Source organism: Entamoeba invadens (assembly GCF_000330505.1).
Source record: "Entamoeba invadens IP1 unplaced genomic scaffold scaff_1105074726079, whole genome shotgun sequence".
NCBI classification, from domain to species: domain Eukaryota; phylum Evosea; order Mastigamoebida; family Endamoebidae; genus Entamoeba; species Entamoeba invadens.
The window spans coordinates 57365-79302 of NW_004191893.1; the positions used below are offsets into that span (position 1 = coordinate 57365).

Here is a 21938-nt window from a genome sequence, read left to right on the forward strand (position 1 = left end):
GCAATACCATCGGACGCGATTAAAATGTTTGATACCCTTCTAAAAGGGACGATAAAAACATCAGGGATACACGAGAGAGGAGGATGAACTGCTTTATCGCCGATAGATCTGTAATTTGCTATTACTCGATTAATTCGTAACGTCCCATTCACGTCATCGATCGTTCCGCCATCTTTGAGGATTCGGTCTTTTTCGTCTTGTTGATTTGGTTTGTGATCTTTCCCGACACGGGACAAAATCCCGTTTTTTAATATGAAAACCATGGAATCTCCTATATTAACGACTACTATGTCATTTTTTCGTACAAAAACTAAAGACGCCGTTGTCCCACTTTCTGTTTCCATTATAACTTCGTTTTGTAATTTTTGAAAGGCCTCAACGATTTTCGGTTTCACGTCATCGCCATTAATCTCATCACTTGTCATAATTTGATCAAGCCGTTGTGCCGCAATCACGGCCGCATCTTCCCCATTATGTCCATCAAAGATCCCAAAATAATCCGTCTCCCCAAACGCTCCCCCTTTAACTATAGCCACGTCTTCCATATAATTTCGTTTCCCAATTGTTAAAGCCACTCCAACACAATTCCGTTTGGATCCGATATAAGTCTCGCCCTTCATGTTATTTCTTTCTCATTTTTTTACTATATATTATAATATATTATAATATAAAATAGTATACTCGAGAGAGTACTATATTTATTAGTTTTATATAGTATATTATTAATTACGAGGAGTAAGAAGAGTTCAACACACTTTAAGTAAGACGTCTTCTTCCCCTTCATCGAAGTTATGACCAGTGTTGACTCTAACTGGGACCCCATTTGGCTTAATTTCATATGAAGAAGTAAGAAGTGGCAAAGTCACGTTCATGACTAAAGGTACCCCCCCGATGAAAATGGGTCGTTCTTGTGCGTAGAAGGAATTCGAATGCTTTTTAATATTGTCGGTCGACCTCACCCGATGATGCGGCTTCCCCGTGGGAACAAAGTTCTCAAGGGGAAGGGAGTGCCGATTTTGAACGGAGGTCACGGAAATTAACACTTTTGGTGTACTTTCTCGGTGAATCATCTTACTAATTCCACTATTTATTATGTATTATATTTTTGTTCAGCCGCCTGTGTTGAACATTATTCAACATGGCATTTCTTTTATATACACCTTCTTTTACAAAAAATAAAAACTTCAGGTGTTTTAAAACCTTCTTTACATACATTTTCAGTAAAGTAAGATATTCAGCAAATAACGAGGATTGAAGATATGAAAGGTAAGAATGTCGATCAAGAAAGGGTTTTCTTGAGAGTATTGTGAATAAATCACTCCAATTGAATAGAACTGGTACACATTAATTATTACTTTGTAGAAATGGTAATATGAAATTGTAATATTGGGTGTTCATCGCTCTCAATGCCGTTATCGTTTATATAAATAGAACTGTATCATTTTACTTGTTTTATATTGTATTAGTATATTTTACTATAATTTTATTATTAGTATGTTTTTTTATATTATTAGTTTGATTTATTTCTTGTATAGAAAACAAATAGTTCAAAAACTAAATTATCTAATAAAAATGTTTAATTAGTATAATATTAATTATAATTTATAATTACAATTTGAGAAATAATTTGTGTTTTTATATAACAAAATTCAAAATTTAGTTTTAATTATTGTCATATAACGAATAAAATGACGTTACGAATTGATTATAGAACAATCAAGTAACAAGAAACTGGTAATAAAATTCAAATGATTAATTTTCAGATTGAGGCATTATTTTAAAATGTTTTTACCCAAAATAGTTTTATTAAATATTACCAATTAATAGTTTAAAATTTATTATAAAAATAGTAATAACATAAAAAAAACAATCACAAAATTTCTTTGATAAGATACTTAAACAGATGGTCATTTTTAATTTTTAATTATAATAAAATTATCTATAGAGTATAGTTATCAATGTTAATATGTTCAACTTTTTATAATAAATTTATCGGAATCTAGTTTATTATCGCATCACATTTTTTCATTGTTTATTTTTCAAAAATAAGCACATATGAGACAATTCAATCAAATAAATCTCCGATAAAAAAGCATTCAAAAAATCACCACTTTATCATAACATAATTCCAATAGTAAAAAGAAACAATATTACTTAAGATTGAAACAAAATGAATCTCCCCAAATAGAAATAGTTTAATTTAACTATACAAATTACTATAATGAACCAAAGGCATACTGACTCTCAAAATAGATTGAGATGTTCCATCACTGTTAAGACTATATAAGTCTTCCTCGTTGCTATCTGATCATTCACTTCACATGGAAAAGATGTTTTGCAACCAATGCGAGCAAACAGCCCGAGGCATCGGCTGTACCATATGTGGAGTTTGTAGTAAAGAAGCCGTTGTAGCCAACACCATGGATGTCTTAATTTACATCCTTCGCCAGAATGCTTTAGTAGCTTTAAAAGCTCGAGAGGAAGGTATCATCGACGAGAAGTATGACATTCTTACTTCCAACCTTCTCTTTTCTACTTTAACGAATGTGAACTTTGATGAGAAGCGTCTAGTCGAATACACAAAAGAAGCTTTACAAGCGCGTCAGACTTTACTTTCTCAGATGAAGCCACAAGCCTCAAAAAAAGAGTTAGAGTCTTCCATTGAGATTGAAGACTGCGAGAAGTACATCAAAGAGAATTTAGACAAAAAGCGCCCAAATCAAATGAATGCCGACAAAGACATTCAAAGTTTGATGCAAGCGGTCTTATTTGGGTTAAAAGGGGTTTGTGCTTATATCTCGCATGCTTATTTATTAGGCGAGAAGAACACTGATATCAACACTTTTATACATCAAGCCTTAGCTGCTGGATATGACAATAAAGAACGTGATTTAAAAGCTTGGATTGACTTAGTGAAAGAGACTGGTAAATGGAATTTCGAGACTTTAAAACTCTTAGATAAGGCCAATTGCACTTTAGGCAATCCAACACCAACTTCCGTCTTATTAGGACATAAGAAAGGAAAGTGCATATTAGTAAGTGGTCATGATCTCTTCGACTTAAAAAACATTTTAGAGCAAACGCAGAACACTGGAATTAATGTGTATACCCACGGTGAAATGTTACCCGCTCATGGATATCCAGAACTCAAAAAGTATTCAAATTTGGTCGGACACTTTGGATCGGCGTGGCAGAACCAACAGCGCGAGTTACTCAATTTCCCTGGGCCGGTGGTCTTCACATCAAATTGCTTAATGAAACCAAGGCCTGAATATGCCGAACACACATACACGACAAATGAAGTTGGGTATGCGGGGTTGAATCATATTGGATCAAATAAGGACTTTAAAGTAGTCATAGAGAAAGCGCTTGCTATGGAAGGTTTTCAAGATGATAAGAAAGACGGCGAAGTGTTAACTGGATTTGGTCATCATGCCTTACTTGAGACTGAAATTACAGAGAAGTTAGTCTCTTATATTAAGACGGGGAAGATCAAAGGAATTTATGTTGTTGGAGGGTGTGATGGAGTCCGTAAAGAGCGTAATTACTATACAGAAATAGCTCGGAAAATACCAAAGGATTCTATTATCTTGACTTGTGGTTGTGGGAAGTATAAGTTCTTTAAAGAGGATTTGGGAGAGATCGATGGGATCCCAAGATACATCGACTGCGGACAATGCAACGACTCATATACTCCCTTTGTCGTCGCTTTGAAACTCGCTGAAATCTTTAAATGTGGTGTTAATGAACTTCCTCTTCATATCTATTTGTCGTGGTATGAACAAAAGGCGGTCTGCATTTTACTCACCGTCATCTACTTGGGTCTCAAAAACGTGTTCTACGGCCCTACTAAACCAGCTTTCTTGTCGGAAAACATCTGCAAGTACTTGAAGGACGAAATTAACTTGACTATTAACTCCACCCCAGACAAAGATCTCAAATTTTAAGCCCACTTTTTGAGTTCTATTTTGAGGTTTTCTTGTATAGTAAAGAGTAAATACTATTAACTATTTTAATAGTATATTAAAATGGTAAATACTATTTACTATTTTAATTATATAGAGTTAAAAATAAAAAATAGTTTTAATTGTTTTTAAATAGAATGATGAATAATATGGTATAGTATTAATACTATATATCATAGAATTAATATAAATTATAGTTTCGTATAATTACTGAATGGTATATTTAAAGGCAGTGTATGGATGGGAGAAGTGATACCCAAGTTTTTCAGCTACTTTGAGCGATACCACGTTGTCTGCGTCCCAAGAAGGGTACATCCCAAGGTCTAAGCACTCTAAAATAGTCCTTGCACTACACACAGTTGCGAGACCTTGCTGGCGATAATTGATGTTTGTGTCAACTTCTATTTCAATTCCTTTGTTGTAATATGTAAAGGTTGAACAACCTGAAATAATAACTTCTCGTTCCGCCAGTTCAAGATTTGTGGAATGAGAAGTCTTGAGGATTACATACCCAACACCATGACTTTTGAATTCAGAATAATCGCTGAAATTTCCAACAAGATCTTCACTCCATTTTTCAAATAAACATTGTTGAAAAATCGTTTCGTCAATTCGACGAAGACAAAACGAGGGTGAAAGTGATGAAACTATTTTTCGTAATTTGTCTTTGTCAAATTGGGTGTCTTTATGTGTTGCAAATCGCTGGTAACGAATAACATTTTTGGAATAACATTTCTCGACTAGTTTCGCCCACTCTTCGTTTTGTGGAATTAAAATCACTTCCTTTCTCGTTTCGTCATTTTTGTGTTTTTCCAAAATCTCGAGATTAGGAACTCCCGCCAAAAAAGAAAGACAACTGATAACAGCAATGGCCGTTTTTGGATTTGGGATCTTGTCAACACAGATGTGTCCCATTGTCCCTTCCAAACAACTCCATATTGGTGTTTCGTCCCAGTTATTGAAGAGGTTTCGAGTTATATCTCGGTTTTTATTAAGTGTTATCATTACTATTATTAAGTTTTGTAATAAAATAAATGTTTACTTATTATTAACAAGTAAACTATTAAATTTAATTATTTATTCATATTAAAAATATAATATAATCATAATTTGTTGAATTGTTTTTCAATCTCACTTCATTATGACAGAAATGATGGAACGAATCAATTGAAAAGCGTGGATTATAGAATAAAGCCTGCAGAGCTTACAACTGGATATTGACAAATCCATGGTCTTTGTCTTCATCAAACTTGATTGAGCTGTCGTTGCAGTACTTAACAACGGCTTCTTTGATTTTAGAAAACCCAACCGTGTTATGATGACCCATACCACATTGGACCTTCAAAATCTTCTTTCCTGCGTTCTTGGCTTTATCGATCTCCTCCTTAAGAATGTCAATTGAGTTTTCAATCTTTAACCCATGCATATCGATGGCGTCTGGTTCGTTCATATAAACGTTGACCTCCTCGAAAATCTTTTTATTTGCATCTTTTTGCATTTCGTTTGCTTCTTTGATTGCTTTGTCATACTTCTCAAAAGCTTCGGACTTGTTTGGAGCATTTTCCTCTTTTGCTTTGACGTAGACGTCCTTCAAAGCATACGCTTCGTTGAATTTTTTGTCGACTGGGCCAAAGTGTGATTGTTGGATGCGGTCGATCAGAATGCTTTTATCGCCAGAGACAACCTCCTTCTTTCCATTTGGTCTGTCTTCAATGACTGGTTCATCGCCTTTAGGCTTTGGGACATGAGTTCCTTCTTTTGGTTCACTTTTCTTCGCTTCGACTTTCTTTTCCTCTTTTTTGGTTTCTGGTTTTGCTTCTTTTTTCGGAGCAGTCACTTCGTCGGTCTTTGGATGCGACTTCTGTTTGGCTTGTTGTTCATCAACAAATTTCTTAGCCTTCTCAAGAAGTGCCATTACCTTCTTATAGAAAATCGATTGATCAATTGGGAAAGTAAGCTCTTTCGCATAGAACAAATATCCAACGTATGCAAGGAGTGCTAGAAAAACAATTAAAAGAAAGCCCATTGAGGAATTGTATTATTGAGATCGTTTATATAGTGGAAATGGTTCTTTTTATTGTTTTAATTATAACTCTACTTTTTCAGGTGGCAATTCCGTTTTTTTAAAAGTAGTATGAAACATTGTACTAATTTTGATAGAATTTTTATTGGATTTATTATTGACTGGTTTCATTTGTCGATTTTTGTCCATTTAGTAAGTTGTAACTAAAAAGGCAATTTTTAGCTTATTTTATTATATTTTGATAATTTATATCTAAAAATAATATTATTTTATTTATAATTTAGTTACAAACTATATATATTTTTTTATTATAGTAAATAGTTTAATAATAATTTATCAACATAAAGTATTTTTAGTATTTTCAATTGGTTGTTTTTTAATTTACAGAACTACATAAATTAGTTCAAATTTAATAACTTATCAAAAATATAATAGTTAAAATTATTAAAAAATGTAAAAAAGGTATTTATTATTGTTTTTAATAACATAGTTAATTAATTAAATTAAAAAAAAAATGATAGTAAAATATTGGTTTTAAAAACTAAAATAGATTATTATTTGAAATAATAAATAGATAAAATAATTTTAATAACAAATAGTAAATCAATTTTGAAATTATGTTTTTTAAACAACACAGAACAAAAAATAACAGTCAAGGAGTAACAAGAAAATGAATAGAGAACAGTGAATGAGTTGGGTCTAAAAGTCGAAAGGGTTTGGTTCGTCTGTCCCAGGAATACAGAAGTCGTCGACGAGTGGCGATGTGGTCCGTCTTTCGTATTGGCTGAATTTCAAATCCACAACAACGACAGAGATGTTGTCCTTACTTTTTTGTTTGAACGCCTCGTTTCGAATGGATGAAGCTGCAATAGACATTGAAGGGCTTCTTCGGATCAATTTTTCCATCTCTTCAATGCTTTTTGTTATTTCGTTTTGACCTTCACTTGTTGTGCTTAAAAACTTGTTCGTTCCAAACTTCTCAATCCAAATCACTCACAAAAGAGATGGCAGAACGATCAAACACTTCAGCACAAAAAATAGAGATAAAAGAGAAACAAACTCAACAGTATCGACTCCATCTGTTGTGATCACAATGTGGCTGTAACCCTTCTTCACATTGATGGAAACAATCTCGGGCTCAAATGTGAGTGGTGGGTGGAGGTTTCTATCACCAAGTGTTCGGGTCACGTTGATGACACCATTCACCCGTCTCACACCGCTTGCCTCCTCGATCCGCCCGCCATTTGCGACAATTCGCTTCTCTTCCATCGCCATGCCACACCGATGCGGGTTTGTGATTCGTGTGATGCCATCTTTACCCAACAAAAAGACGGAACAGTCGCCCACAAAGCCGACTTTCACTGTGTCTTGTCCAAGGTAAAGGACTGTACCTGTTGTGCCGCTGTCGGTTTCGGTGGCTATCTTTTTATGGAGATGGCAGAACAGGTCGATAAAATGCACGTCATCAAGTAACATGTAATTTCTGACTGAAGAACCCAAGAGCGTGGCGGCTTGTTTCGCCGCTTGGTCGCCATTGTGGCCATCAAAGACGCCGATGACGTCTTTGTTCCGTTCCAAGTGGCAGCTGCAGACATAGTCTTCCATATACTGGCGAAGACCGCGCGTCTGTGCAACACCGACGGAAAATCTCGGGAGAGGTGCAAAGAGATCCTGTTTTGTGAATTTTTCTATTTCAATGTTTTCAAAAAGTGAGAAAATAAACCGATTCTTTAAATCAAACAAATTTTCGTTGATTTAATTGTATCATTTCTCTATAGTTTCATAATGGAAATTTAGTAAAATTATATAGTTCAACAACTTGTATGTCGAAATATGAACAAAACAAACAATAATTCCATCAACAGGGCCGTCTTTCTGAACGTTGCCGTCGGGTGTGAGTTGGATCTCCCAACTGTCTCCCGGCAACCCGATGTCGGAGCCAGACTGGACGCATCGGAGTGTTGAAGTGAACGTTGGGGGAGTTCCTCTGTACATTGCAGGTTTTCGTGCGCGTGGTGAGCCGCTGTATGCCATTCGTGGTGCACAGCTGTCAAGTGGCGTTGAAAGGAAGTCGCTGATCATATGCCACAATATGAGTTTCGAGTGAAAGTTTTACGAAAATTGGAGTGAAACGGTTTTGAGGAAAACAAGTGAAAAGAGGAAAAAAGAAAACAAAACAGTATTCCCGACTATTTGGTCAATTAAGTAGAACATTTCATCAAGTCAAGTGATTTGATTTTTAATAAAATAATTAACAAAAATAAGACCAGTTGTTTTGATTTTCTAAAAAAAGTTTATGATTTCAAAAAATGTTATATAAAATGTTATTTATTTTGTTATAAATTACAACTTATAATATAAACAAAATAAATAATAAATAATGTAAAACCATTAAAACTACAAAATATAGTAATTATAGTATTAATGACAGATGAGGAGTACAAGATGATGCTTTGTGTTCGGACAGATATTTCAATGAGTGAAGGAAAGAAATGTGCGCAATGTGGACACGCAGCTGTGTGTTGTTATGAATTAGTACTCCAACAAAACCCGACCGTTATTGAAGAGTGGAAGAAAGGTGGAATGAAGAAGGTAGCTGTTCGTGTCGAGAGTTTATTTGAGTGGGAAAATGCAGTGAAAACATGTCAAGAATTTGGTATAGTGTATTCGGAGATTGTTGATGCCGGGCGGACTGAGGTGAGTCCTAACACAAAAACTGTTTTAGGAATTGGACCGGCTCCATCCTTTTTAATAGATGTCGTCACTCGACAGTTTCGATTGCTTTAATTTAATCAATTTAATTTATCAAAACCATATATATAGTAAATAATTTTAGTATAAATATTAATGCATAATAGTTTTTATAAATTGTTTTTTTTTATTATTTAATAGTTGGATTATTATTATTACTAAAAACAATAATTTTTTTTGTAATAATTTTTAATTTATGTAAATTCGAGAAAAAATTTTGAAATTTTAATTTCAAATTTTTTTATTTTGAATAATTTATTAACTTCTTCTAATTGTGGACGCTGCTCAATTTAGTCTTTTCTTGTGTAAAACAATCAAAATTAATTAATTTATTGTTTATTAACCACAAAATTACTATTAAATCATTTTTCATTTCAAATGGATTAATTAATTACAATAAACTTAATCACAGAGATTTTTACACCACTCTCAAATATTAGTTAAATTAATTAATAACACAATAGTAAAAAACTGAAACATTCTTTTTATTGTGATTTTTCAAATAACAATTGTTAAGCGGACGTTTAAGTAATTATTTATTGAGATTGTGTTGTGTGGAATGATAGTAACGAAATCGATAACAAAATTTAAGAAACAATTTACAATTCATGCGTGTTGAGTCGAGCATTTGCTGGCTTTGAAGTTTGTTTGAGTTGTTGGTCTTCATAGAAAAGGAGCATAGTCTCATATCTGTCTTCTTCTGAGATGAAAGTGAGAGGTTCAACTAGTACTTGCGACCGACTTGCACTTTTAGTTCTTCTCATCTCGCGCAGTGTATTGAGATCTTCGAGTTTATCGAAGATGTCTTCTTCCTTCAATGATTTAATAGTTGAGTTAGGTAAGAGTGTTGGACTTAAAGAGTTCACAACAGGCATTTCGCAATTTCTTGAATGTGGTCTAATGACGCAGACGGCGCTTTTTCTCATGTTAATTTGAATAAAATTTTAGTTGTATGAGTTTAAATAGTCTTCAGTTATTTGAAGTCCAATCATACTCTTTGAGATGTTTTGTGTGTATTTATTAATAACTTATTATAACGCCTTAAATCCATCACTTCAAAAAAACATTGAAGAAAAACTCAGAGCGTTTTATCTCATTTGGTGTCCACTTTTCTATTAATTATATGAATTAATTATATTTACTATAGTTATAGTTCAGTTTAAGAAGAACAGTGGTGTGGTGGTACAACACCATCGGTCGTGCTTTCAAAGACTCAGAAATGGAGAAATAACCCCCAAAACGCGAATTTAAAAGATGAAAAAATCTAAAAACAGTAGACTTAGAAATTACTTTGTGCGAAATGTTTCGCAAAACAAAATTGTAATATCGGGAAAACTCCCTTTGTGTAACTTTGATTGTTGATTTGATGTTTATGTGGGTTTTATTTCAATTTCTCTGCACCTTTAAAATCACAAGTGGTAAGGGGTAATTCCTCTGTTTTTTGTGTGACGGTAAGATTTGTCATTACGTCTACAATTGCCAAATAAACGGGAAAATTGGTTAAAACATTTTGAAGTGAAATAACAAAATTTCAATTATAAAAAAATGTTTTTCTCGTTTGTCTAAAATTAAAAATCTCCCTTCATTCCGACCTTCAAAATAAAGTCGGCAACTTTTCCCGAAAATTAATGTAAAAGAAACTGCAATTTAAACGTATAATATTTGACTCAATTAAAAAAAATCTATAAAAAATGTGGAAGTAATGTTCACTTTTATTTTTTTTGTGTTCTTTATTAATGGTTACTTTTATTAAAATAAATAGAAAAAAAAGGGTTGATTTTTTTTTTATGAAAAACCCTTTTTTCTGATTTTGAATTGAAGAGAAAAGAAAAATAACTAATAAAAGCCTATAAATAGGTTTTTATTAATTATTAATTAATTAAAACTTGGAGTAATTAATAATTGCTTTATAGTTTTGTTGTGAACATTTGTGAAGAAATTTCAAGTTTTCTTTGGGGTCATTTCAAAATTCCATTGAAGAATGCAATTGTGGTTTGGATGTTTAACAATAAGTTCGAGTTTATTCAAATGTTGATTAAACTTTAAAATGTAATTATATATATTATTAAATATAATTTATTTGATTTGTAAAAACGAACATACAGTGGTTCATGTTGTGGGCGTTATAGAATTATGTCTTATTGAAAAAAATACTCGAACTATCAATTTATTAATTAAATCAATTAATTTAATTAATTAATCAAAAAATCCAAGTATATAGTATAATTATAGAAAAACATTAACAAAAAATATTTAAAAATGAAAAAAAAGTTTTCTACCACCTAAATTGTAAATTTTCCAAACTACAAAAATATAATACAACTGATTTAACAGAAAGTGGTTCCTGGTTCTGAATAAAATTCACTTTATCGTAAATATTCTGAAGCTCATCCTTTTCGAGCTCTTTTGTAATTTATATTATGATTTAAACTGTATCTTCATCACATCATCATATTTTCGAATTTGTTTGTTCTTTAGTTTAATTATTTGTTATTCGTATATTAATATAGATATAACTTAATAATAGTTATAACATATTTCTTTATTATCGATCGAAATTTATTATTTTCATGACTTTATTAAATATAATAATAATAATAACCATCAATAATATATGATTTGATTATAATTAATTATAATTAAAAATATTATTATTTATTAAAAAATATTTAACTAATAGATTTACTAATATTTAATTAATATAAAGTATTGTACGTTTATAATACAATATTAAAATTTAACTATTTAAAAATTATATGATTTTTTATTTCAGTTGTTAAATTTTTTTATCTAATCACAAATTAGATTATTTATTAAATTTAAATGTTATGTTTTATAACAAGCCATATATAATATTTATATAGTATAACAAACCATTAATTATAGTACATAGAATAAAAAAAAGAAAACAAAAGCAATGAATGACAAAGAATGGAAAACAGCTATACAACCCTTTGTGCTTTTGTGTATTCATCATATGTAAGTCTAAGTGAGTAATTAAATTGATCTCTCTGTGATTGGTTTTCAAGTGTAATAATTTGTGATTTTTTCTTTTTCTCGTCATAAAAGAAAATGTCATTCTCGGACAATGCTGGTGGTAAATAAATAACAATTTATAATAAATAAACTATCAAATAAACAAAAAATGAGAGAAGATTGTGTTGGCGGAATGAAAAAACAGATAAGCGGTAAAATTGTTGTAATTAAACCAATAAAAAAACAAACAATTCTCCTCCTTTTTCGACAACTCGTGGAAGATTGTGCCGATCGGGTAAAACTCAAAGACTGTCTTCTTGACATCGTTACGGAGAATACCGTCTTTGAAAATGAACAGGTCGATTTTGTTGTTGCCTATGGCGGCACCTTTGGTACCCGCGTGATATGCGACGAACCTGTCGGGTGTTGTGAAGTATTTGTAGACTGTATTTGTAGCGATCACGGGCTTGTTGCTCTTGTATATTTGGTCGAGGTACTCGTAGCGCTTGACGTAGAAAAATTTTGATTTGAAAATCAACTCGTTGATTGAAGTGTTCATATCTTTGTAAGACACGATTGTTGCACTGAGAACTTTATGGAGCTTGCTCTCCTTTTGCACATCTTTCAAAATAGTCGAAAGAAGTAACTCGTACCTGCAAATACGCTGTGTTGGTGCAAAGTACAAATCCGCGAATTGTCGGATGTTTTGGTCGATACAGTTCTCGAGACGGGCGTTCACCATCTTCCTCAACTTGTTTGTGCCTTCGATGAAGTCATTGATCGTCGAGGAGAGCGACGTGTAATGTGCTACAAATGGTAGGAATGTGTTTGACAAATTAATAGTCCCTAACCCATTGACAAAACTGTAGTACTTCAAAACAACTGAAAGAACAACTTCTTCCAATTTTTCGGTCGACTCCTTCGTGGGATTTTTCTCGTCACCTTTCTTTTTCGTTGTCTCTTCACCAAAGTCCAACAATTCGTAGTAGAGCGGCTCAAGCTCAAGACACATCCCACTGATGGACCCAACCAACCCATCTAGTGGCTCAAAGAGCAAATAGTCCTGGTGCTTCAAAAGAGCCATCTCATTTCGGATATACACTTCAAAATGCTTTTGGAAGATTTGGAGCCGTGCGCAGAACATGAATTCGGTGAATACCAACTCGGCGGTGTGCATCATAATGTCGCTGCCAGTTATCTTCTTCCCATCGCGATTTTTTGGCACAAATTTGATCTTTGTCTCGGGGTCGTCGTCGGTGATAAAACTCTCGTACTTTCTTAAAAAGTCGTTTTGTGCTATTTCCGGTGCTTTTGGTGTTTCCTCGAGTTCGCACCCGCGTGCTGACATCGACATTTTTTCATTTTTGTTTTCTTTGTCGTTTTTAGAATTCTCTTCTAACGAGTCTGAGTGAGGAGAAACCGATTCAAATGACGCCATCCGCGGTGTTGACGTTTTTTTGAAAAACGACGAACCCTTTATTTCAGAAGCTTCTTTCATCGATTGTTGATGTTTCTCCGAACGCGAGTTGGGCGTTTTGGGGGAATACATTCCAGATGTCGAACCCACAGACGCGCGCTGTTGTTGAGAAATATACTTTGTCATATTCAAGGAGGAGTGTGCTGGTGTGGGGGACTGTCCTTTAATACCGTTTTCGCTGTTATCAGATTTTGGCGATATTGGGTCTGGGAATTCACGAGAAGAGACTTTGGAAGAGGAGCTGCTGAGTTGTATCGATTTCACCTTTTTGATTTTGGATATCTTCACATTCTCAGGGCTTTCGCTCTTCTTTACGGGTTTGTCGTGTGTTTCTTGGGTGTCCACCTTTGTTGGAGTAGTTGGCAAGTCGATATCAAAACTCTTTGAAGCCGCAGTGGGAACGTCCGAGTATTTTCTTTGAGAAAAAGGAATTGGTTTAGGTTTGATTTCTGCTGGTTTTTGCTCTGGTTTAGTTGCTCTGTGAATTGGGAGTTGCGGCAAAATTTTAGGAGGAGGTGGAGCTGGTTGTGTGCGTGGTTTAACTCCTGGAGGGAGAGAGGGGAGAGGAGCGATTGGTTGATCTTTCTGAGATTGTTGAGGCTTAAGTGATTGAGAGCTGTGAAGAGAATTTTTGATCGGTTCAGACTTTTGTAAGGGAGTCTTTTTTGTAGGTATTGGTTGAGGTTCTGGTCTTTGTGGAGTTGAAGGTATTGATGGAGTTTTTTGAATTGGTTTTGTGTCTTGCGATTTTGATAAGACAACAGGAGTTGATGGGACGACCTTTTGTTTTGGTGGTTTTGGGAGTGGAGCAACGGATGTTGCTGATTTTTGAGGAAGGTTATAAATTGCAGACATTTGCAGTCCAAGTTTGAATTACCAATTTTTCAGTGTCGAAAAAGAAGAAAATTAGTGGGTATACTCTATACTATTGTATATAGTATATTTTCTAATATCTTTGTGTATTCAAACAAACGAAAGGGATACATTAGTTTATTGTATTATAAATTCTAGTTTCAATCAAAACTCGTTTTTTTCATACAACATTTAAGTTTCTTTGTTCGATACATTCCCGTGGTGATAAGTGATAATCGTGGAACACAGACACTTTTTTAGCAAGACCAAACCTTTGAATTAAAAAATGAATCGACCATCTTTAGGTTGTCAAATCATTTATGAACTTCGTGTTTTAAAGAGTGACTTTTGGACAATAAAAAGGCAAAAAATTGATTGGAGTAAAAAGAGTGAATGACAGAATGAACAGATGGTAAACATTATTTACTATCTGTTTTAACGGAGATTTCAGACTTATTATAACAAATAATTCATTTCAAGAAAAAGTAGAGGAGATCTTGAATTGTATCATTTTTTAGTCTGCTTGTATTAAACAAATTCGGGATCACCGCACATAGTTTTATATAATATTGTATGGTATATAACAAATGCTATATTTATAATTTAAGTAAGCTAATTTGAACCAGCTGAGATCAATCAGTTTCTTGCTTGAAAGTATTTAAAGACTCAATTTTATATATAATAAACTATAAATAGTAACTTATACTTAAAATAGAACTTTATTAGTACATTGAAACCATAACAAACTAATGACTTGAAAGGAAAAACAGAAGGAATCAACTTGGAAATCACACGATGTTTCAAGCCGAAAATGAGAGTTCATTACAAGCAGATTACAATCCAAAACGATCAAAACTTGTTATAAAAGAAGAGTCAACTGAATTATTAATACCAATGACACAAGCACAGTTACAAATTGCTTGTGAACATAAGTTTGTGAGACATATCGACATAAATATAATTCATTCAGCAAGATCTGACTGAGAAGCAAAGTAGTTGAAGCGGAAAAGATACTCGACGAACATCCCGAATTACTTTCTAAGGAAGACATCAAAGGAAATACCCCACTCATGACAGCTATTAAAAATAACGCTAAAGAGATGGTCTTGCTGTTACTAAGTTGTGGCGAGTGCAGGTTGGACCACATCAACATTTTTGGAGAAAACATATTACACTTCTTAACATTTGCAACAGTAACAAAAGAGGATGAGATGATGCATTTACTTGCGAAGAAATTGTTGGAGGAGTACCCATTTTTCATTAATTATAAGAACAAGGGTGGAGAAACTCCACTCCACCTTGCTGTGCAAAATAACAACGTTGAAATCGCAAAAATGCTCATTGGAAAAGGAGCAAAGAAAGAGGAGAGGAATGTGTGTGGATATACTCCTGTTGATTACGCTGTGTTTTATCAACGAGATGAAATTGTGGAGTTGCTTAAAGATGGTCCGGTTGTGGAAGTCGTGAAAGAAACGGAGGAGAAGAAAGAAGTGAAAGTTGAGACAAAAGACTTAAAAGAAACTGAGTTGAAGACACCCCAACCAAACCAATCCTCTGAAAAACAAGAGACATCGTTTTTTAATCTGTTCAAACGTAAAGAGAACCACAGTGTATCACCACAAATGAACTACAGAAAGATGGTGTCTTCACTTGTCTTAGACCCCGTTATCACCTCAACAACACTCGACTCTTTCAACGCCAAAAAGAAGTTCCGAATGATTTCAATTGATGGTGGAGGATCGAAGTGTATATTACAGTCATTGATTTTAGCAAGACTGGTGAAAAAGTTTCCCGAGTTAATCGAGTCGACCAATTTGTTCTGTGGAGTCTCTGCAGGAAGTTTTGTGTGTGCAGATTTGGCAATGGGTATCCGCCCTGCGGATGTTGCACAGCTGATGATTGAAATGAGCAAACACATGTTTCAAAAGAAGTCGCGTGGGTATACAGAGGCGTTGTATTCCAACGAGTACATTATTGATGTGGCTCATGCGACTTTTGGTGATAAAAAGCTGAGTGATTTAAAACGAGGTGTTCTTGTCAACTCGTTTCAGTTTGACACGGGGAAGAACGACCCCAAACGAAGTTGCAAAGCATGTGTATTCAACAACTTTATTCCAGGATATGATTGTAAGATTGCAGACGCGACTTTAAGGTCATCTGCCGCTGTTGGATACTTCCCACCATACGATGGAGGATACGCCGATGGAGGTATTTTTGAGAACAACCCTTCTGTGTGTGCATTTCCATTTGTGTTTGGTGAGAGAGGACTTGGCATTGAAATGAAGAATACAGTGTGCTTGTCATTATCCTCGGGAAGACCCCCAGTGTCATACATTGACTCCGATAAATACACAGACGTGGGGATGTTACAGTTGTTACCCATTTGTATGGATGGATTCTTTTTGAGCAGGGTTTGTTTGTTGTAATTGTCCTTTCTGGTGTCTTAAAAGAAACGAAATAACATCATAGAAAGCAATGGCGGACGTCACCGGGAACGGATTTTTGGGTGAGAGGTACTTCCGATTCGACCCGGTTTTATTTGAAAATTTGGACTTGGACTGCGCAGATGCAGTCCCGAAAATAATCCAAATTGGAGAGACGGTCGACCTCGCACCAATAGAAGATTGGATTGTCAAATATTGGTTATAGTCGTAACACATTGTGTTTCACATTTTTGTCGCATTTCAATCATTTCGTTCCACCATTTTAATCAGATTGAGAGAATGATGAATTAATTAAATAGTATTAATTACGGAAACTATATAACATAAACTATATAGATTAATATATTAATAATATGATATAATAATATGATAATAAAAATAAAAAAATAATTTTGAAAAAAGAAAATCAAACGAATTGTTCGGAATGAAACCGACTAATATGGTTGTGTGTGTTGAAAAAGCGATGAATGAGATTAAACAAGAAATGGGAGATTTAAAGAATGAATTTGATGAGTCGAACAAACCATTAAAAGAATTATTAAAAACTATTACGATACTATTGCCAAAAGAAATGAACACCCCGAAATCAATCTCAACAACAGACATCAAAGAAATCATTAACTCGTATTCGTGTACTAAAAAATATAACACGTTTTTGTCGAACCGTTTTGAATTACTTAAATTTGAAGCGAAAAAAGTTGGCCATTTTTATTCACAAATTTTTGTTGTTCAATTTATTGACAAAACTTTTTCTCTGCCAACCGAAACGGCAAAACGTCTCTTCAAAGATTTTGATTATAAAAACGAAAAAGTTTTAGTCAAAAAATTAGATTTTGATTCAACAGGATTTCCTTATGTTTTGAAACAGCTGAGAAATGAGTCTTTTGTTATTAGTCCTGAACTATTAAAACCTACAACATGTATGTTTAACTTTTTCAACATTCCAATCTCGCAAAGAATTGATTTGTTGACAACAAAAATCATCACATCACCTTGTGATTGTCGGGTGGAACGGAAAACTTCATTTATCAAAATTTACAACCCGACACAGTATGACGGTACAGTTACTTTTGAGGAATTAATAAAAAGTTTTATTTTCAGTTCCAATGCTATGGGATTGTTTTTGGGTGTTGGAGAGTCACTGAACAATTGTGTAAACGTCGACACAAACAACTCTTGTTTATCCAATGAAGACAACGAATTGAAAGAACTTAAAATACAAAAAGGAATGAAAACTCAAATCATATTGAATGATCAAAAAGTTTCAGTGTTGCAAAACGGTAAAGTTTTGGCTTCGATTAGAACAAGGTTGACATGTGGTAACATCTTTGTTTCATTTGGTAAAGGAAATGATGTGGTAATGTATGAACTAATAAATTAATTTGTTTTACTAGTAGTTTAGTTTAGTACATTATTTCAAATGGTATAAATTTTATTAATATTGGAATTAATAAATTTTTACTATTTTTTAAACGGCACAGTTTTTACTAGAAAATAATTTATTTTACTATAATTATAACAAAATAATAGAATTTTGAACAATTCAGTTACTTTTATTATTTTAATTAAATCATTTTCAGATATATTTAAATTATCGATTGAAATTAATAATATATAGTAAATGTCTTGGAATGACAACTTGTGATTGAAAGTGTGGAACGAAAGTTTATTTGAGCCGAGAGAATTCGTGTACATTTTCGAGAGATATGGAAAAAGACTTTCTTGAACGAAGGCAAAGGTCTAAGGAATTCTTAAAATACATGAATGAGGAGTTCCGAAAGGAACTCGAGAACGAAATTGAAAAGCCTGAATGGAAAAAACTGAAAGGAATGTTTGATGGGAAGGAATACAAATTCAATGGGAACGAAGTTGTTGAGGAGATATTGCACCTACCACGTTTGTCTGTATAATAAATACTATTGGCAATTAACTGAAAGGAGTGGGACGACTCGATGTGGTAGTACAAATAAGTCACGTTTGCGTGAATAAAGAGTGCCTGAAAGGCACACAATTTCGTGCGACTGAATTTGCTGGAAAAGTTATCAAAGTGGGTCGCGATGTATCGAGTTGCAGAGTTGACAATTTTGTTATTGGAAGAGATTTGGCACAAAACTGCTTCAAAGAAATTGTTGTTACCAATTTCGAAAACATCCAAAGAGAGGAAAAACACTCGCCAAATGACTTGATAAACACATTGGGGAATATGAGCACTGCTGTGTTGCCATATGAAACATTACAATACGTTACGGTCCGTCCATCGGATAACGTTTTAATTTTAGGCACTGGCGTTGTTGCCCAGAAGTTGTACGAAATGTTGGACGACAAACATATTCGCTCGTTTATCGTTGTTCCTGATAAAATGGTCCGTAAGTACACTACAATGGGATACAATGCCGTTTCAATCCAGGTTGTGGACGAGGTGTTTGTCGACAAAGCAGATGTGATCTTTGACATGAGCAATAAATTTGAAGTGTTGGATAACATCAGGACGTCAACTACTTACATTTATTTAAACTGTGACAACCCACTTGGCGATCATTTGAGGGAAAACGAAACACGTGTACTATCAGACGTTAAAGGACATGCAACTTTCATGTCGGTCAAATGCCCATCAAACAGTGAAGCGTTTTTCAAAAGCCACAACAAAGCTAAGTATCTCCTGAGACCGCACATCCACTCGGTTGTCAACATAGTTGATAAGAAGCTTGTTCTTGAAGTTCTCATAGCGCAGCAACAAGAGGATGAGACGGTTATTATTTGTTTGTGATGTTTAAATATTCAAAATATATATTATGTTTGTTATGATTTGTAATTTTCGATTTAACCAATTTTCTTTTCGAGTTATTTGACAACTTATTTTATAAATGCTTGAAAACGAGATTCAATTTCAGCTATTGATTTGATTTATAAGAATAATTAAACTATTTTTTAAAAATAACGTTTTTTATAATATTTTAATGTTGTGTTTCTTCTATATTTTCGTTATAATTTTTTAATTTTTAATAAAAATCACACCTAAATTTATTTATTTTTTAGAAATATATCTTATGTAGGAAGTCAGTCTTCTGTCCTCCCATTAAAATGATAAAAAAAACTAATATTAAATTAAAGCACTAATTTATAATGATATTTTTACAAAATATGTGTTTTATTAAAATTTAAATTATTAAAAATTATATATAATAATACAACAAACTAATTTTTATAATCTAAAAGATTTCATATAATAAAAATACTATTTATTTTAATATTATTATAATAAAAATGATTATTTATATTAGATAATAATAGTTAATTATATTGATTTAATATGGTTTCAGAATATTAGTTTTAGTTAATAAAAAAGAAAATCTTTTAATTGGAGATTTGTTTTATTTATGAAACTATACTATATTAATATACTTATGATTACCGATTTTATTTTTGTCTGTGTTAATACAAAGACCTGAAGATTTCAGATAGCCGTTAGTCAATCTCAAATCTGGAACGATCAAATTTCTAATAAAATAACAACAATTTGAAAACAAACTTCACAATTCGGGATACGTTTTTCTAAAAATACGACGCCATGATTTTATTTTCAAAGCCAAAAAAATGTACCAGCGATTAATAGTACATTTATTTCGAGTACTAGTAAAAAAGTATATTTACATCTTCACCAAAAAATCCATAATTTCTATCAAGAAAATGATTTGAGTCTCCAACTACAAATATTTTTCAAATCAATTATTGATGTCCCTTTCACCCTCAACTGGCCCCGGTTCTCCATACTCTTCATATTCCACATCCCCCCGTTCTCAGTCTCCTTCTCTCAAGAAAGTTCGGAAGCAATACACTTTAACACGACGTCGTGAGATTTGGACGGACGAAGAGCATTCAAAGTTCGTTGAAGGGTTATCTTTATATCACAAAGATTGGCGTCGTATTCAACAACACGTGGCGACAAAAACGGTCGTTCAAGTCAGAAGTCACGCTCAAAAGTATTTTATGAAGCTTAACCAAAACGCTCCACCTCAAACAACTTTCTTGGACGTCCCTAAACTCAATTTCCTCGACGAAAAACAAGATAAATTCTCGCCAATCGGAAGGTCTAACAGTTGCCCATCTTCCCCAAGAGCTCTCTCCCTTCTCGACAGATCACCTTCGGCTTTTTCCCCAATACAAAACTCCGCAAATTACGTCCAAATCGACGGGTTTCAACGTTTGTTTTTACTGTACTATTCATTATAGTTTTAATTGGTTGAGTATGGTACAGTTTTAACACTTAGAGCAAAAACAGTTCCAGCCGTTTGCCGTGCCACCCTGTCAAACAAACTCATTCACTTTATATTAGGGGATGGCTTTTGTACCTTCTTTAATGGCGATGGGAAGGTGATGTGATAATAGACTTGTTTTTCAGTGTTTTGTCTACATCAAAACATTAACAAGAACAAAAGGAGCAACTTTAGACGAACTCTTCATTCGAGCAAAAATACTCTTATTTAAACTAAAAATAAACTATATATTTTAACTTGAGTGATATAGTTTTAAATAATAATTAAAACCTAGTTTTATTTTTAATCAAAAAGTGTAAACTTCTGCTATTTTTATTATAATAGCAGAAGAACTTAAAAATCAAAGTATTACAAACAAAACGAGTTGGGGAGAATCGTAGTCAGTCAACGGGAGAGTTTTCGACTGCGATTCTATAGGAAGTGCTGTCTGTTTCATTGCAGAAACAATTCTTTTTTTCTTCAAAAAAATACTTCTTTGCGCCAATTACAAACATCGACGAGATGACATCCTCAACGAAAATTGAACAGCGCTCATTGTTGGATAAGAGACACTCTGCGATGAATACGTCGAAGGCCGCCTCAGAGATTTTAAGAAAGACTGAAACCTCCTTCTTTGAGTCATAAACAAAGTCGCGGAGCAACTTTAAATCGCTTGTGGAGTAATTCCCAAACTCCGTTACAACCAACTTGCTTATGCGCTCATTCAATGCTCCGGACGAATAGAATTGAAGCTGTTTAAAAAGCAGAGTCTGTGGAGATCTGTATCGGTAAATCCGTGAAGTCTGTAACAGCGCTGTGTATTCTTGATGAAGTTTGCAAGTGTTAGGTGCCATCAATTTTTACCTTTTTATGTTCTCTCTTTTAACATTTTTCAATCATGTTTGTGATTTGACAAACTATATAATAATCATTAATAATGTTGAATTACTACAAGGCAAAACATTTCTGTGAGGTTTTTATAGCTTATGTATAGTTTTTGTTTGGTTTTATTCTAGTTTAGACTTTGACGTTTGTATTTTTTATTTTTTATTTTTTTAATATTTTTTATATTTTGACATTAATAAATTATAAATTATGGTACAGATTATTAGAATTTTGACTGCTTTTAATTTGGAAAGATTTCTATTTGGTAAAAACAAAATGATTTTGATTTTATATACCAATCAAAAAAAAAAA

The 21938-nt window shown here is 33.3% G+C and overlaps 12 protein-coding genes across 12 annotated transcripts; 5 read left to right on the forward strand and 7 right to left on the reverse strand.

Moving 5' to 3' along the window:
* Positions 1-1070, reverse strand: EIN_031150 (protein phosphatase 2C, putative; the record flags this gene model as incomplete). Its single annotated transcript, XM_004185712.1, has 2 exons — positions 1-614; positions 756-1070. Coding segments are annotated over 2 exons (929 nt in total), but the record flags the coding sequence as incomplete, so codon positions are not given.
* A 1251-nt stretch (positions 1071-2321) lies between these two features.
* On the forward strand, positions 2322-3947 carry EIN_031160 (hydroxylamine reductase, putative; the record flags this gene model as incomplete). The annotated part of the gene is made up of 1 exon (XM_004185713.1): positions 2322-3947. The coding sequence occupies one exon, from the start codon at positions 2322-2324 to the stop codon at positions 3945-3947; it is 1626 nt and encodes a 541-aa protein (XP_004185761.1).
* Positions 3948-4172: 225 nt separating this feature from the next.
* EIN_031170 (hypothetical protein) lies at positions 4173-4970 on the reverse strand (the record flags this gene model as incomplete). Its single annotated transcript, XM_004185714.1, has 1 exon — positions 4173-4970. The coding sequence occupies one exon, from the start codon at positions 4968-4970 to the stop codon at positions 4173-4175; it is 798 nt and encodes a 265-aa protein (XP_004185762.1).
* A 199-nt stretch (positions 4971-5169) lies between these two features.
* EIN_031180 (hypothetical protein) lies at positions 5170-5991 on the reverse strand (the record flags this gene model as incomplete). Its single annotated transcript, XM_004185715.1, has 1 exon — positions 5170-5991. The coding sequence occupies one exon, from the start codon at positions 5989-5991 to the stop codon at positions 5170-5172; it is 822 nt and encodes a 273-aa protein (XP_004185763.1).
* Positions 5992-6687: 696 nt separating this feature from the next.
* EIN_031190 (protein phosphatase 2C, putative) lies at positions 6688-8070 on the reverse strand (the record flags this gene model as incomplete). The annotated part of the gene is made up of 3 exons (XM_004185716.1): positions 6688-6904; positions 7049-7659; positions 7837-8070. The coding sequence occupies 3 exons, from the start codon at positions 8068-8070 to the stop codon at positions 6688-6690; spliced, it is 1062 nt and encodes a 353-aa protein (XP_004185764.1).
* Positions 8071-8412: 342 nt separating this feature from the next.
* Positions 8413-8775, forward strand: EIN_031200 (peptidyl-tRNA hydrolase 2, putative; the record flags this gene model as incomplete). The annotated part of the gene is made up of 1 exon (XM_004185717.1): positions 8413-8775. The coding sequence occupies one exon, from the start codon at positions 8413-8415 to the stop codon at positions 8773-8775; it is 363 nt and encodes a 120-aa protein (XP_004185765.1).
* Positions 8776-9338: 563 nt separating this feature from the next.
* On the reverse strand, positions 9339-9665 carry EIN_031210 (hypothetical protein; the record flags this gene model as incomplete). Its single annotated transcript, XM_004185718.1, has 1 exon — positions 9339-9665. One exon carries the CDS (start codon positions 9663-9665, stop codon positions 9339-9341), a length of 327 nt encoding a protein of 108 aa, XP_004185766.1.
* Positions 9666-11681: 2016 nt separating this feature from the next.
* On the reverse strand, positions 11682-14047 carry EIN_031220 (hypothetical protein; the record flags this gene model as incomplete). Its single annotated transcript, XM_004185719.1, has 2 exons — positions 11682-11830; positions 11965-14047. 2 exons carry the CDS (start codon positions 14045-14047, stop codon positions 11682-11684), a joined length of 2232 nt encoding a protein of 743 aa, XP_004185767.1.
* A 792-nt stretch (positions 14048-14839) lies between these two features.
* EIN_031230 (ankyrin repeat-containing protein, putative) lies at positions 14840-16693 on the forward strand (the record flags this gene model as incomplete). Its single annotated transcript, XM_004185720.1, has 3 exons — positions 14840-14976; positions 15033-16455; positions 16514-16693. The coding sequence occupies 3 exons, from the start codon at positions 14840-14842 to the stop codon at positions 16691-16693; spliced, it is 1740 nt and encodes a 579-aa protein (XP_004185768.1).
* A 1555-nt stretch (positions 16694-18248) lies between these two features.
* Positions 18249-19255, forward strand: EIN_031240 (hypothetical protein; the record flags this gene model as incomplete). Its single annotated transcript, XM_004185721.1, has 2 exons — positions 18249-18384; positions 18426-19255. The coding sequence occupies 2 exons, from the start codon at positions 18249-18251 to the stop codon at positions 19253-19255; spliced, it is 966 nt and encodes a 321-aa protein (XP_004185769.1).
* A 965-nt stretch (positions 19256-20220) lies between these two features.
* On the forward strand, positions 20221-20821 carry EIN_031250 (hypothetical protein; the record flags this gene model as incomplete). Its single annotated transcript, XM_004185722.1, has 2 exons — positions 20221-20689; positions 20757-20821. The coding sequence occupies 2 exons, from the start codon at positions 20221-20223 to the stop codon at positions 20819-20821; spliced, it is 534 nt and encodes a 177-aa protein (XP_004185770.1).
* Positions 20822-21142: 321 nt separating this feature from the next.
* Positions 21143-21595, reverse strand: EIN_031260 (hypothetical protein; the record flags this gene model as incomplete). The annotated part of the gene is made up of 1 exon (XM_004185723.1): positions 21143-21595. The coding sequence occupies one exon, from the start codon at positions 21593-21595 to the stop codon at positions 21143-21145; it is 453 nt and encodes a 150-aa protein (XP_004185771.1).
* Between the last annotated feature and the right edge of the window lie 343 nt (positions 21596-21938).